Here is a 16,320-nt window from a genome sequence, read left to right on the forward strand (position 1 = left end):
AAAAGGTTTTTCTCCACTGTGCTTTCTTGCGTGGCTTGTTAAATGCGACTTTTGAGAGAAGCTTTTTCCACAAACTGAGCATGAAAAAGGTTTTTCTCCAGTGTGTGTTCTTGTGTGACTTGTTAAACTTGAATTTTGAGAGAAGCATTTTCCACAAACTGAGCCGGAAAAAGATTTTTCAACACTGTGTCTTCTTGTGTGGATTTTTAATTGAAACTTTTGAGAGAAACTCTTGCCACAAACTGAGCAGGAAAAAGGTTTTTGTCCACTGTGCGTTCTTGTGTGCCTTACTAAATAAGACTTTCGAGAGAAGCTTTTGCCACAAACTGAGCAGGAAAAAGGTTTTTCACCACTGTGTGTTTTTCTGTGCCCTTTTAAAGACAGCTTTGAAGTGAATGAGTCAGTGTGACATGCCCTTTCACCTTTGGCTTGCCCATCATCATCATAATCATCATTAGTATCATCATCATTGTCATGGGCATCTGATAATGTGTCCTCATTATGTACTTGTGATGGCCCCCAGTGGTCTTCATCACCTTCTGTTTTCACGTGATGACTTGAACTGCTGCTTGCAGGCTCCGCCCCTCTGTTGTCCTGACTCTCATCCTTGTTTTCATCTTCAGTCTTAAAAGGGACAACGTTCACTGGTGACTTGTTGATCTCCTCCTCCTCCTCCTCCTTTTTGATGTGAGTCAAGTCTGGCTCCTCTTTCACAGAACAGAGATCATTTTGTCTGACGTCTGCAGGACACAAAAAGACAAATTTGGTTTGGTCAAGTCAAAGCTCAGGCGGCGACTTTGTCTTATATTGTTTCTACCGTGCTACCTTGACTTGTGCCCGCCGCACACGGAGCAATGCGTGCGACCCCAACTTGGACCGGACCATGGGGGCATTTCACAAAATTACGTCCTACGATGTAAACCTCCCTTTTGATGCCCGATTTCATTCCTGACATGGTCACAGACGTTTCTGGAAGCGAGCTGAAGTTAGCACACACAGGCTATTGTGTGCGTCTGATGGAACACCTGTTGCTGGACCCTAACTTATTGATGGGGGCCATCGCAGCATAATGTCATTGATAAAATAGGAATCCTTCAAGCGGAATATGTTTTCAAGTATTTCATTTTGCATTTATGGATAGTTTCATCGTGGGTACTTTTTGCTTCCATTATATTCTGGATCCCTAAAAGAATTAAAGGGGCCCTGGCATCAGAGTCGCTATTTATTGTATGATTTACGTTAGTTTTTTTTTACCCAAAATGACATTTATCCTGCGAGTAAGTTCCGACATTACCCTTTTTATTTTTATAAAATTTCTGTTTTGAAATAAATTTTAAAACAAAATTACGTTTGAAGAGTAAAAGTTCTTACACATAAGCATTAAGCAACAACACTTTCACTCTGACTTTCATGTTGACATATTTGAATAATGACTGTATATTTTAAAGTTATCCAATATGTATTCAAATTCGACGAAGATACACCAAAATATTATGAGTTCACTGAATTATTTTGTAACCGCAATGATGTATAACAGCCATAGGGTGTCAGTAATGAGTAACAAAGTAACACAACACCTCCCATTGTTCCGTCATCATTGTCATTTGGATAAATTCTCAAGAACTTTGAGTTGTGGGGGAGATGCAAACCACCTGGGCCACAGGAACTTTATGACCAGGAACTAAATGTTCCTGGACTTGTTGGTGGAAAAGGGGTTTGTGACGTACTCCCTTTTTAAGCCCATTGTAAGCCAAAGATGCAGATGCATTCCTTGCAGCATGCGCTTGTTCACCGATGAGATCCGTGCAACCCTGGATGGATGCATTCAATGTATTTTAAATGTTTGGATGGGGTTAAACTACGCACATGTGCACAAAACTGTGCAGGGCCACCCGAGGTTCATTGACTCTCACCCGACGAAGCCAGTACAAAGTTCATAAATAAAAAAGACCGATACGTACTTGATTTAAAAAAAAAAAAAAACTTAATATTTTGTTTTATCCACTAAAATTGATCAACCGCCATTGATGTTTTCGCCCCAGTGTGCAGATTTTTTAGAGTCAGGCAGAATTCCTTCCGTAAGGAATTGCTTGAACAAGATATAAAACCCAGAAAATGTAAAATGTGAAACAATCAGTTCAAATGTTAAACTGGGAAAAAACACGGAGTTCACCCCCACTATTGGTTATTCTTTGGCATTTATTTTCTGCACTGATTTCATTTGGCAAAAATAAATGTTCAGCAGACCTGCAAGTAAAAGGCAGTATTTAAAAATAAGGCGGCAATAACCTTGGACGCTTTTCCCCAAACAACTTAATGTTGTGATGCATATTTCTAACGATAGAAAGTCGTTCTATACAAAGCAAATGAGAGTAAAACGGGTACGAACCTGCTTTGAGTGGCACAACACGAGGCTGGTTGCAACCTTCACCCAGCAGTTGAAGATGTTGCTCGTTCTCTTCTTTTATTCCACAAAGTTCCTCTTCGTACTTGGGTGTCGTTCTTGCACACATTTTCAAATGATAATTCCAAAAAATCCACACTTGATCTCTGCTTGGCGATGAGTCATGTGCCTCTTTTCGTTAGCGGCTAGCTAGCTAACAAGCTAAGCTAACTACGCCGAAAAGCATCAACGCGCGAAGATGAGGTTATCGGGACACAAAGACTTAATGAATTATGTCGTAGTCCTTTAGAGTAGCACCGGACATCCTTTGAGAAAATTACAGTCAGTTCCACACTAAATCAGAAGAATTTAGCGGTGGGATTTTTTGTTCCGGTGTGGACGGGTCGGTGGATGTGGTCGAGGTCCTTCGGAAGCTGCGCGCTTGCTTATGACGTCATGATTTAAACACGTATTTTTCAAATTTATTTCTTTGCCTCTGTGTTTGCTTTTACCGCAGGCTCTTCTATTTTGATATATATTTCAAATAATATTATAATTCGGTTGTGATTTCTTTTTAACAAAATAACTAAATTAACGCCACATTGGCGAGTCAGCTCCTACGTCACTTCCGCCTATGCCCCGAGAAGCCTTACCTGCTCCAGCAGTGGGAGGTTTCGTTTCTCCGACCGAACTTGCAACAATGCTGTGGTTCACTCGGGCTGCATGAATATAATGTCTGTGTGCCGTTATAGCGAGGAACACCTTTCTTATATCAATGACTCTGCAGACGTGGCTGTTGTCAAAGCAGGTTTACTGATACTCAAAAGGGTAAAACTGTGAAAATCAGAAATAAATGCAATTACACAATGTAAGAACAATTGTATCTCACATTATGCTGTATATAAGCGTTCTAGACGCCATCTTAACCACTCTCATGTTTGTGAGTAGCAAGCTACTAACAACACTGCTACGGCCAATTTGAAAATTACAGCCGGCAAATAGACATCAAACCAAACAATTCCGCTCTTAAACACAAATGAATTATACGCACCGGCGATGCAACCTCGAAATAAAGATATGTGCGATCTCTCAGGACGGCAGAGAAACGTGCGTCGTCGTGCGTCGTTGTCGTCTATGTGCAATACGACACGTCACTTCCGCATTGTAAAAAAAAAAGGCACATTAGTTGTAGTTACCCGTAATTTCCTCTAGAGAGCATCAAAGGCATTTGAATATGTTCAAACAGTCTCAGAACACCGACACACAGAAACAAACACAACTTTTACTGCGTAACAGAACACTCCCCGGCTGGCGTGATATGACGCCACTAAATAACCTTATACATGTTAAGACGCAATCAACACAACAACTTCAGAGATAGGTCTAGTAAACACTTTAGTCCCATCTGTCTTAGCGACTTTAACCTCTACTGTCCGGACTTTACCATCTTTTGAAGGAAACACCTGTGTTATGAGTTCAAGAGGCCATTCGTTCCTAGGCATACGACTGTCCTTGAGCACAACTGTACTCCCTGGGGAAATGTTAGGTTGGGCAGACTGCCACTTACGGCGTGGCTGTAGTGTAGGCAAATACTCCCTTTTTGTCCCAAAAGGTGTTTGACAGGTGTTGGAGCTGGCGCCACTGACACTTGTAGAGGTCCGACACCGAAGTTGCCTGCTGGTGCTTGAAGAGAGGTTCCTTTCTGAGTGAGCAAGGTAGCCGGCGTCAGAATGAGTGGGTCACTCGGGTCAGCTGACACGGGAACAATGGGCCTTGCGTTTATAATGGCTGACACCTCTGCCATAAAGGTGACAAGAACCTCGTGAGTGAGTTTAGTGTTCTTGAGTTGGAAGAACATAGTGTCCAATATTCTCCGCGCAAGACCGATCATCCTTTCCCACGACCCACCAAAATGGGAAGCATGAGGTGGATTAAAGATCCATGTACAGTCTTGTTCTTTCAAGTAAGCTTGTACAGTTGCATTGTCCATGTTCAAGGGGATTTTGAGTTCTTTGCATGCACTGACAAAGTTTGTGCCCCGATTAGAGCGAATGGTTTTTACAGATCCTCTAATAGCCAAAAACCGTCGAAGTGCATTTACAAAACTTGCTGTGTCTAGTGACTCCACCACTTCAATGTGGACTGCTCTTATACTTAAGCATGTGAATATGACGGCCCACCTTTTGTTTTGGATAAGGTGTCCTCGGGTTCTCGTCTTAGAAACAAACCATGGGCCAAACACATCTAAGCCCACGTTTGTGAATGGAGGGTCAGTTGAGATACGGTCTGGAGGGAGGTTAGCCATTTTCTGTGTACTGAGAGGAGCTCTGAGGCGTTTGCAAGTGACACAATGGAAGATGATTGTGCTGACCTTCCTCTTGCCTCCAACAATCCACCATCCTGCAGCACGTACCGCTCCTTCTGTGAACAAACGACCTTGGTGACGAGGTTGTTCATGGTAGTGTCTAATGAGAAGCGTTGAAATATGATGGTGACCAGGAATGATGATGGGGTTCTTTTCGTTTCCGTTGATGCTTGCGTTAGTAATGCGACCGCCTACACGGAGGAGTCCATTTGTATCCAAGCAGGGATCCAAGTTCTTTAAAGGACTGGTTTTAGAAAGTTTGTCTCGTCTATGTAGAGTCTCTAGTCCTTTGGTCTGCGGGCCGAATACAGCTTAATTTGAGATCAAGCGGGCCGGACCAGTAAATTCATTGCAAAATTACATAGAACTAACAATAAGCCCACTTTTTTCCTTTGTATTAGTCACTAATACTAATAATCAGTGCAAAGAATAAGTAAATTATCAAAATGTTTATTAACAGAATTTTCCTTTTACATTATGAACAATATATTATGAACAAGAGAACAACATAAGAACATAAATAAAGTATGTGCAATTTTAACAACACCTTTACACAGTTAAACATATATTTGAGTGTGTTGTGCATAAAACTGATCACAGGGATAGTAACAATGTTCCAAAAACATTTAGTAACAGCCTTGTGGAACTTAAAGGTGGTCCTAGTTCCGCCGCAGTGTTGCTTTCATGTTGTCTACACGTACTAAAACACTGCGCCCCCTAGCGGATAATACAAGAACTACAGATTTTAAAGAAAATTCATGTTTTTTTATACAATGCAGCTTTCTTCCCCGGGCCGTACCAAACCACCAGACGGGCCGGATCCGGCCCGCGGGCCGTATGTTTGACACTACATTGTAGACACTTGATCTCTTCTGCATACATGTCCTGTTGCACTGCTCGGATGGCAACATTTTGGGCTTGATTAAGCTCAGTTAGAGTGGGCCCTGTTTTACAGTAGTGCCAGCCACGGCACTGTTTAGGCCCACGAGAGGATGAGTTGAAATTGTGACTTATGTGCAAGAGACGAGCGAGTGCACGAATGAGAGATTTCCAAGTGGAAAACTTTGAAAACCTGTGAGAGCCAAGTTGTTTAGTGCTGGCAATGGTTTTAAGTGTGGACACTTTAGGTCTGACTTCTACATCGGTGTTAGGCTCAACAAGGTCATGAGTGTCATTATCAGGTTTTTGACTCTGGAACAGAATGTCTGGGCCAGTGAGCCAGTTAGTAAGAGGCAGTTGATACACAGTAACTGGACGAGTAGCGTGATCTGCGGGGTTCTGACTACTGACTATGTAACGCCACTGACTTGGCTGGGATGACCTGCGGATTCTGTTGACACGGTTGCTAACATAGACATAAAATCTACGTGTCTCATTGTAAATATAACCCAAGACAACTTTACTGTCCGAGTAAAATGTAGTGTTGTCTAACTCAAGGTCAAGTTCATCTGAAATTAGATCTGCGAGCTGTACTGCTAACACAGCAGCACTAAGTTCCAATCTTGGTATGGTCTGATCTGGGCGTGGTGCTAACTTTGATTTGCCCATAACAAAGCCAACATGACAGTCTCCCTGAGCATCTGTAACTTTTAGATAGGCTACTGCTGCAATTGCCATGGTAGATGCGTCGGAGAAAACACACAGCTCATTTTTTAGAGCACTAGAGGGGGAAACGTCTGTATACACTCTTGGGATCGACAGTTCTGCCAACTGTTTAAGTGAGTCTTTCCAAAGTGACCAAATTTCTTCAATTTCCGGCGGCAGTGGAGCATCCCAATCGCCATTTTCAACAGTAAGCTCACGGAGGATGTACTTTCCCTGAATAGTGACTGGCGCTACGAAGCCTAATGGATCATAAAGGCTGTTTATTGTTGATAAAACTCCACGCCTTGTAAAGGGCTTAGTCTCATCTGATGTTCTGAGGGTAAAACAATCCCTCTTAATGTCCCAAAGAATGCTTAGGCTGCGCTGCATGGGAACAGAGTCGGCTTCAAAGTCTAAGTCTTTCAGATCTTTCGCATGGTCTTGAGATGGGAAAGCTTCCAAAACTTCCTTTCTGTTTGTTGCAATTTTAATCAATCTTAGGTTCGATTTTGCAAGTGTGTCACGGGTTCTTTGTAAAAGTGACACAGCCTCTTCTACAGTTGGTAGGGATTTGAGCCCGTCGTCCACGTAAAAGTCGCGAGTGATGAACTGTCTAACGTCTGGATCGCACTCTGGCTCACACTGTAGGACAGACTGGTGTAAGCCGTAAATGGCGACTGCTGGAGAAGGTGTGTTCCCAAAGACATGAACGGTCATTCGATACTCTGTAATGTCTTTCGACAGATCATTGTCGCGGAACCACAAAAAGCGCAAGTAGTTCTTGTCTTCCTCTCGAACTCTGAAGCAGTAAAACATTTGTTCAATGTCCGCTGTAAATGCAACTCTTTCCCTTCTGAAGCGCATCAATACTCCCAGCAGTGAGTTGTTAAGGTCTGGTCCTGTTAACAACACGTCGTTTAATGACACACCTTCATGCTTGGCGGTGACATAAGGCAGGTGAGTGCTTGTGATCGGTTGTTGGGCAGTTTCGGACGTGATGACTTGAACGGCAATGGAGCAGTCCAGTTGCTGTCTTTGTCCTTTGCTAGGCCTTCCTCCATCGTTTTTAGAAAGGCTTTGTCTTGAATGGAGTGTGAGATGTGGTTGTCAAACCTTGTTTGTCTGAAGACGTTGCATCCTAAATGGTCAGGTTCACATGCCGTGCTGTATTCAAGCTGGCTGTTAAAGGGAACTTGTAAGTCACAATGCTTCTCTTTTACATGGTACACGTTTGGACATGGCTCAAACATTGTCGGTCGGCCTTTTTCTGTCGCATTAGTAAAGAGAGTCTTCACTGCCAATGTTTTGTGCACGCCTCCCAGACACACTTTTCCTACTATGACCCATCCAAGATCTAATTTTTGCGCATAGGGTGCGTTGTGAGGGCCACTTATCTGTTCGCGGACTTTGTGTACTCTTACTACGTCCCGTCCAAGGAGCATTAGAATTTGTGCATTGGAGTCCAGTTCGGGAATGAGATGAGCCACAGATTTTAGGTGACTGTGATGCTTTGCTGCATTTGGAGTTGGTATTTCATCCCTATCATTCGGGATATCTTTGCATTCGATGAGGCTTGGGAGTGGGATGTGGACTGTACCATCTAAAGCCTCCACTACATAGCCAGTGGCTCTCCTACCCATTGTGTCTTTAACACCTGAACAGGTACGTAGTGAGTAGGGAGAGCTTGGACCCAAATCATTGAACAACTCAAAAAACTCTGAGCGAACTAATGATCTATTACTTTGTTCATCGTGAATGGCATAAAGCCGTACTGCTTTGCTAGGACAGCCTGCAGGGTACACTTTCACAAGGCAGATTTTAGAGCATGATCTACCTGACTGGCTCTTACCACAAACCTGAGTGCATTTGGAGGCTATCACGTCAGGCTCTGCGGAAGTTGACTCTGTGGCAACCGGCTCCCCGCCATGCTCTGATGCCGTTTCAGCCTCTTTCTGCCATGGAGCTGGGCTTGGGTGAAGAGCAGCACAATGTTTATTGCTATCACACTCAGAACATTGTACTTGCACCATACAGTCTTTAGCCATATGCTTGGAAGAGTTGCAGCATTTGTAGCAGATGTGGTTCTCCTTCAGGAACGTTTTTCTCTCATGTAGTGGCTTCATCCGAAATGTTTTACATTTGCTTAGAGGATGATTCTTTCTGTGGAGAGGACAAAGTTTATCATTGGCCATTCTCCTGTCTGCGTTTGCTTGTGTGTCTGAGTCAGAGCCTGGTACTACTTCGGTTTTGTGCACGGATATTTCCCTTTGTTTATATGCTCTCCCAGGTGCCTTTTCTGTCTTGAGAGGAGAATCAGAAGGAGAAGCAAACTGAAAGCTTGGGTCGTTTCTAGCATTTGCTTCTTGTGTCACAAAGTCTACAAAAATGTTAAATGGTGGTTTTGTAGTTGGCCCCAACTGATATCCACCTTTCCTGCAAGTTAAATGGAAGCTTTTGAACAAGGGGATTTACTCCTCTGGCTGTGTCCAGGAATGAGAGGCCCGGAAGGTCTCCTTCATCTTTTGCGCATTGCATTTCCATCAGCAAATCGCTAAATTTTCTTAGCTGGACACTGTCTTTGTTTGTGATTTTGGAGAACGTGTCCATCCTTTTGAATAGCGCGTCCTCAATTGCTTCTGCTGAGACATAACATTGCTCTAGCCTATTCCAAATCATTGCTAAGCCAGCAGCAGGATTGTTTATGTATATGGCTCTGATTCGCTCAGCAGATTCTTTACCAAGCCACTTTAACATCAAGTCCATCTCTTCACTTGCAGTTAATTCCAATCCTCTGATAGCGTTATTGAATGAGCGTTTCCATGCTCTGAAACTTTGAGGCTTATCATTAAACTGGAGCAGTCCTGTGGCCACAATTTCTCTACGGGCAAAATACCTAACAAAGTCATTTACATAAACACCATTATTATCTATGTGCTGTTGGTAAGGTGTAGCATTATGATGAGAAGATGCTGACACCTGGTGGGACCAACTGGTATTTTCAGGTTCGGCAGGATGACTGAAGTTATTTGCTGCATTGTGCTGAGAAAAGCTGCAATTCGGGAAAGACTGAATTTGAGGAAAATATGTCTTGTCGCTCTCTTTGTCGACTTGCACACTATGTTTTTGACTACAAGGTCGTGGAGTCTCACTGTTTTGTGGTGGCTCTGAAACATTTTTTATGAATGCGGCTTGGGTCAAGACACTGTTTTGTACGATCTGCTGTTTCGGAAGGAGATAGATTACTTCGTCCATCTAATTGAGAGGCAGCTGCTGCCTCTAAGACCTCTGCTTCAGCTATGGCTGAAGCTACATCTCGCTCTTGTTGCAGTAACTCAATAGACGCTTCCAGTTTAGCTTTTTCTAGTCTTAAAGTCACTTCTTTCTCTGCAAAGCTGAAACGAGCCTTTGCTCTTGCCTTGGCTGCAGCAGAATCAGTTGAACTCGTCCCGGAATGAGTCTTGAAGGTAGCTGATTTGTCGGATGGCGCCTTCTCCATCTGCTTCTGGTCGGCCATAGTTGCTTGCGTTGACCAAGTGACGAATGCTGGAACACTGCTGTATGCCTTGCTGCTCGAGGCGTAGTAGTGGTCAGCGTAGATTCACTTTAGTCGTGTGGATGAACGCCGGGTCCAGCCTAGATGCCGTCGGACCAGCGTGGATGTCGCCACATCAGCGTGGATGCCGCCGTTTTACTGTGCCGTTATAGCGAGGAACACCTTTCTTATATCAATGACTCTGCAGACGTGGCTGTTGTCAAAGCAGGTTTACTGATACACAAAAGGGTAAAACTGTGAAAATCAGAAATAAATTCAATTACAAAATGTAAGAACAAATTGTACATCACATTATGCTGTATATAAGCATCCTAGACACCACCTTAACCACTCTCCTGTTCGTGAGTAGCAAGCTACAAACAACACTGCTACGGGCCATTTGAAAATTACAGCCGGCAAATAGACATCAAACCCAACAAATCCGCTTTTAAACACGAATTATACGCACCGGCGATGCAACCTCGAAATAAAGATATGTGCGATCTCTCAGGATGGCAGAGAAACGTGCGTCGTCGTGCGTCGTTGTCGTCTATTTGCAATACTGCACGTCACTTCCGCATTGTAAAAAAAAAAAGGCACATTAGTTGTAGTTACCCGTAATTTTAATCTTAATTGGCTGCCAGGATGGCCGAGTGGTCTAAGGCGCCCCGTTCATGACCCAGTCTACCCAGGAGGCCTGGGTTCGAATCTTGAATTTCCCCATTGTGGGACTAATAAAGGGCAAATTATTATTATTATTTCCTCTAGAGAGCACCAAAGGCATTTGAATATGTTCAAACAGTCTCAGAACACCGACACACAGAAACAAACACAACTTTTACTGCGTAACAGAACAATGTCTCTGCTGAGAGCCTCAAGCTTCTCCTTCATCCTCTGAGTCTTCTTCTGCTTTTGATCCCTCACAGCAGACAAGCTGGACTCCTCCTCGACCTGCAGGAAGCGACGAAGCTCCTCAAAATCCTTCTTAATTTTATTTTCAACCTGCTCGCTCTGGACCTTAATGTACGTCGCTTGTTCGTTGCAGTTGTCTCTTATCTCAAAAAATTTCAGTCTTTTCTTCATGTCCTTCAGGCCTTCCTGGACTGTCTCTTTGTGACCTTTGACAACCTCACAAAAGGGATGAAATTTGTGGCCAGCGTGGATTTCTGCATCTCTGCAGATGAGGCACACAAGCTCCTGGTGGTCCAAACAGAAGAGTTTCAGTTTCTTCCTGTGCAAGCTGCATCTCTCCTCCGCCTCCACTGAGGCTTGCGAAAAAGCCTCACACACATTCCTCAGGGCCAGGTTTGAAGGAATATCCATCGAACTAAACTCAGTCCTACAGACCGGACACGATCAATCTCCTTTCTGCTCCCACCACTGCAGCTCACACGTGCGACAGAAGCTGTGACTACAAGGCAGCACGACAGGATCTTTAAAGACGTCCAAACAGGTCGGACATTGGAGAATGACCCCAACATGGCTGGCCATATTATTCGCAAAGACACCGACTCCGTCAATAAGCTTCCAACGTTCACTCTCAGGAGAGCCACTGTGCGTCTGCCTCAGTCACAAGTGGACAGATGATTTGACATCCTAAAAAAGTCCAAAGTGAACTTCCTGGAGCTGTGCTTCTGTTGCCAGAGTTCAATCGATGACACTTGGACTTGAATTGTATTGAACAAACGTTTATGTCTTTATTATCGTACAACTGCAATTAGCCAGGTACCAAAGTGCAACATTAAACGAGATAACGGCCGGCGAAGGGAGTGTCAGGTCAAGAAGTTGCTCAAGTCGAAAGAATATTCAGACTCACTGCATGATCGTAAAACTGATAATTTTGTCCTATTCAGATGCTCTCATAGTGCAGGGGTGGGGGGGGGGGACCCACTCAAATCATCGACTTCCTGTTTGCCCAGACAGTGCCTCAATGGTTTCAAAATGCAAGTCGAGTGTGAAACAGATGAGAATCACTGATTTCATCCAAACCAATCAGAAATATTGAAACAAATTCTTGTGGGGATTGTTGGAATTTTAACTATAAATCTGGACCAAAAGTTTACCAAATTGTTCTAATTGGTTATCTGACTCCATTAATTGTTAACCAAACACGACCTACATTCATCCAACAATTATGCGTGCACGGTTTGAGAGAGAAATGACCAAGAAGCCGGTAATTCCACACGGGAGCGGATTTATTCCTAACAGGAGATCTAGTACAAAGTCTGGGGCTCGGTCCCTCTCAGCACAGTTCTGCGCGTCTCTGTATCCAACAGAAGACGAGTGTTCAAGTGTTCATATTTTTCCATTCTTTATGAGTTTGCATATTCAAATTGCTTTCGTTCCAGGCCCCAGGTTGGCAGGCGTGTTGACATATAATAATCCTGCAAATGCAGGAAAAATGATGAGAACGGAGATCAGTTGCTGCAAGTTCGGTAGGAGAAACGTAAACGTTCCACTGCTGTTGCAGCAGCGACTTCTCGGAGCATAAGCGGAAGTGACGTGAGGCTAGCGCGTCATCATGGTGGGATGCAGTTATTTTGTTTAAAAAAAAATATCAACTGAATTGAAATATTATATAGAATATATATTAAAATAGAACAGCCAGGTGTAAAAACAAACACAGAGGCAAAGAAATATATTTGAAAAATACGTGTTTAAAGCATGACGTCATTAACAAGCGCGCAGCTTCCGAAGGACCTCGACCACATCCACCGACCCGTCCACACGGGAACAAAAAAACCTCCGCTAAATTCTTCTGATTTAGTGTGGAACTGACTGTAAATTTCTCAAAGGATGTCCAGTGCTACTCTAAAGGACTACGACATAATTCATTAAGTCTTTGTGTCCCGATAACCTCATCTTCGCGCGTTGATGCTTTTCGGCGTAGTTAGCTTAGCTAGTTAGCTAGCTAGCCGCTAACGAAAAGAGGCACATGACTCATCGCCAAGCAGCGATCAAGGGCGGGTTTTTTGGAATTATCATTTGAAAATGTGTGAAAGAACGACACCCAAGTACAAAGAGGAACTTTGTGGAATAAAAGAAGAGAACGAGCAACATCTTCAACTGCTTGACGAAGTTTGCAACCAGCCTCGTGTTGTGCTACACGAAGCAGGTTTGTACCCGTCTTACTCTCATTTGCTTTGGAAAGAACGACTTTCTATCATTAGAAATATGCATCACAACATTAAGTTGTTTGGGGACATGCGTTCACGGTTATTGCCGTTTTATTTTTGAATATTGCCTTCTACTTGTCGGTTTGCTGAACATTTGTTTATGCCAAATGAAATCAGTGCAGAAAATAAATGCCAAAGAATAACCAATAGTGGGGGGTGAACTCCATGTTTTTTCCAGTATAACATTTGAACTGATTATTGAACAGTTTACATTTTGCTTATTTTATATCTTTTTCATGCAATTCTTGACAGAAGGAATTCTGACTGACTCTAAAAAATGTGCACACTGCGGCGAAAACATCAATGGCGGTTGATCAATTTTAGTGGATAAAACACAAAATATTAAGTTTAAAAAAAAAACAAATACGTATTGGTCTTATTTATTTATGAAGTTTGTACTGGCTTGGTCGGGTGAGTCAATGAACCTCCGGTGGCCCTGCACAGTTTTGTGCACGTGTGCATAGTTTCACCTCATCCAAACATTTAAAATACATTGAATGCGGCCATCCAGGGTTGCACGGATCTCATCACTGAACAAGCGCATGCGGCAAGGAATGCATCTGCATCTTTGGCTTACTATGGGCTTAAAAAGGGAGAACGTCACAACCCCCTTTTCTACCAAAAAGGCCAGGAACATTTAGTTCTATCCCTAAATGCAAAATGTAATACTTGTAAGCATATTTCACTTGAAGGATTCCTATTTTATCGATGACATTAAGTTTGCAATGCCCCCCAGTGGTCTGCATCAATATGTTAGGGTCCCACAACAGGTGTTCCATCAGCCTGTGTGCGCTAACTTCAGCTCGCTTCCAGAAACGTCTGTGACCATGTCAGGAATGAAATAGGGCATCGGCCGCAACGTGCTTCCTTTTTAAATGCTCGTTTATCACTGTTGTGCGGCTAACGGGAGGCTTACATCGTAGGACGTAATTTTGTGAAATGCCCCCATGGTCCGGTCCAAGTTGGGGTCGCACGCATTGCTCCGTGTGAAGCAGGCACAAGTCAAGGTAGCATGGTAGAAACAATATAAGACAAAGTCGCCGCCTGAGGTTTGACTTGACCAAACCAAATGTGTGTTTGTCTTTCTGTGTCCTGCAGACGTCAGTGAAAACGATCTCCGTTCTGTGAAAGAGGAGCCAGACTTGACTCACATCAAAAAGGAGGAGGAGGAGGAGATCAACAAGTCACCAGTGAACGTTGTCCCTATAAAGACTGAAGATGTAAACAAGGATGAGAGTGAGAACAAGAGAGGGGCGGAGCCTCCAAGTAGCAGTTCAAGTCATCACGTGACAACAGAAGGTGACGAAGACCACTGGGGGCCATCACAAGCACATAATGAGGACACATTATCAGATGCTCATGACGATGATGATGATGATGATGGGCAAGCCAAAGGTGAAAGGGCATGTCCCACTGACAGTTGGGTATGTTCTCACTGTGGGAAATCATTAACCTCAAAATTCTCTTTAAAACTGCACACAAGAACACACAGTGGAGAAAAGCCTTTTTCCTGCTCAATTTGTGGAAAATGCTTCTCTCAAAAGGCAAATTTAACAAGTCACGCAAGAACACACAGTGGAGAAAAACCTTTTTCCTGCTCAATTTGTGGAAAATGCTTCTCTCAAAAGGCGAGTTTAACAGAACACACAAGAACACACACTGGAGAAAAGCCTTTTTCCTGCTCAATTTGTGGAAAATGCTTCTCTCAAAAGGCAAGTTTAACAGAACACACAAGAACACACAGTGGAGAAAAACCTTTTTCCTGCTCAGTTTGTGGCAAGAGTTTCTCTCATAAGATAAGTTTAACAAAACACACAACAACACACAGTGGTGTAAAACCTTTTTCCTGCTCAGTTTGTGGCAAGAGTTTCTCTCAAAAGGCAAATTTAACAAGTCACACAAGAATACATAGTGGAGAAAAGCCTTTTTCCTGCTCAATTTGTGGCAAAAGCTTTTCTGGAAAGTCAATTTTAACAGAACACTCAAGAACACACAGTGGTGAAAAACCTTTTTCCTGCTCAGTTTGTGGTGAAAGCTTTTTTATAAAGGCAAGTTTAACAAGCCACACAAGAAAGCATACTGGAGAAAAACCTTTTTCCTGCTCAGTTTGTGCCAAGGGTTTCTCTCAAAAGTCACATTTACGAAGCCACGCAAGAACACACAGTGGAGACAAGCCATTCAGTTGCAGCGTTTGTGCGAAAAAATTATTTTCTAAAAAGGGTGCTGAGAGACACAATTGTGCTGGTGAGAATTGCAGCGATCCATGAAGCTTAAAAAAAAGACCAAAAAAACTGAAGGGACTGACTCTTTTTGGTAAGATGCAAATGTGATTTTGAATGAAATATGATCAATTTAATTTTGCAAAGATTTTTTATTGACATTAAGCCAATGTGATCAGTGCCAGAAGAACCAACGTGTCTGAGTGATGATGAGTTTTTTTTGTTTTTAAGATCAAGCATTATAAATAAAATTAATTGCCTTTGCCTGGAACAACATTTTTTAACATTATGCTTTTCAGTTGTCTTTTTAATCGTACTTAATGGAAAAGTTGTGAGAAGAAACAGTGCTTATGAAATCGGTGCCTTCCACAATTATTAATAAAATCACTTGTTCCACTTGCTCAACTGGCCTTCATTACGCTGTGTGAAAAGGTGAAAAACTGAACTAGAAGTTGAACTATAAAAAGAACCAGACAGAGAAACGCAAATCATCTCAGTTTCTCTTGAAGGTTTTGGAATGTCAGGAGTTGGCAATCTGATGGCGACTGGAGTCAGCGTTTATTTGTCACCACGAAGGAGATGATCCCCATCACGCAGTTCGTTGCTGCGCCTCTGAATACTGAAATGAAATATTTAAGTACTTAAATAAATGCTAAGATATTTTTTAACACTCTAACATTTAAATAATAAAATAGTGAAACATTTCAATTTGAAATTCGCAACCACATACAGAGTAAATTAAATTCATAATAATATAGAAACATTTACTCAATATTGAACAAATTTAGGAATCCTAATTTTAAAAGATAAAAAAAAATTCTTAAATCAAATTTTAAGTATTAAATTAATTTCAATAAATATTTGGGTACATATTTAAATGAGCAAATATTTTGACAAATACTCAAGATTGAGATAAAAAGTATTTAAAATATTTGTATATTTTTTACATGTTAAAATAATTGAAGAAACATTGTTGTAATCTCAATCTAAAGGATCTAAATCAAGAAGAGCAAAACGTTCCGTTAAAAATAGTGTCTGGGCATTTTTGTTTGTCATGACAT

At 42.4% G+C, this 16,320-nt stretch overlaps 2 protein-coding genes across 2 annotated transcripts; one reads left to right on the forward strand and one right to left on the reverse strand.

The window, feature by feature from the left end:
* Positions 1-10,668: 10,668 nt before the first annotated feature.
* On the reverse strand, positions 10,669-11,355 carry LOC148341733 (E3 ubiquitin-protein ligase TRIM35-like). Its single transcript, XM_088287933.1, is given in 1 exon segment — positions 10,669-11,355. A coding segment is annotated over 1 exon segment (687 nt).
* A 1,500-nt stretch (positions 11,356-12,855) lies between these two features.
* On the forward strand, positions 12,856-15,612 carry LOC148341734 (uncharacterized). The gene is made up of 2 exons (XM_088287935.1): positions 12,856-12,979; positions 14,139-15,612. The coding sequence occupies exons 1-2, from the start codon at positions 12,856-12,858 to the stop codon at positions 15,305-15,307; spliced, it is 1,293 nt and encodes a 430-aa protein (XP_088144061.1). The 3' UTR covers positions 15,308-15,612.
* Positions 15,613-16,320: the final 708 nt, after the last annotated feature.

This window comes from Idiotropiscis lumnitzeri, chromosome 2 (assembly GCF_059441095.1).
Source record: "Idiotropiscis lumnitzeri isolate Australia: NSW breed Sydney's pygmy pipehorse chromosome 2, RoL_Ilum_1.0, whole genome shotgun sequence".
NCBI lineage: Eukaryota > Metazoa > Chordata > Actinopteri > Syngnathiformes > Syngnathidae > Idiotropiscis > Idiotropiscis lumnitzeri.

What these genes read in the sequence shown, in the direction of transcription:
- LOC148341734 (XM_088287935.1), top strand. Translation starts at nt 12,856, where the DNA reads ATGTGTGAAAGAACGACACCCAAGTACAAAGAGGAACTTTGTGGAATA. An exon ending in TGTTGTGCTACACGAAGCAG is followed by an intron (nt 12,980 to 14,138) that starts GTTTGTACCCGT and finishes TGTGTCCTGCAG; the next exon opens with ACGTCAGTGAAAACGATCTC.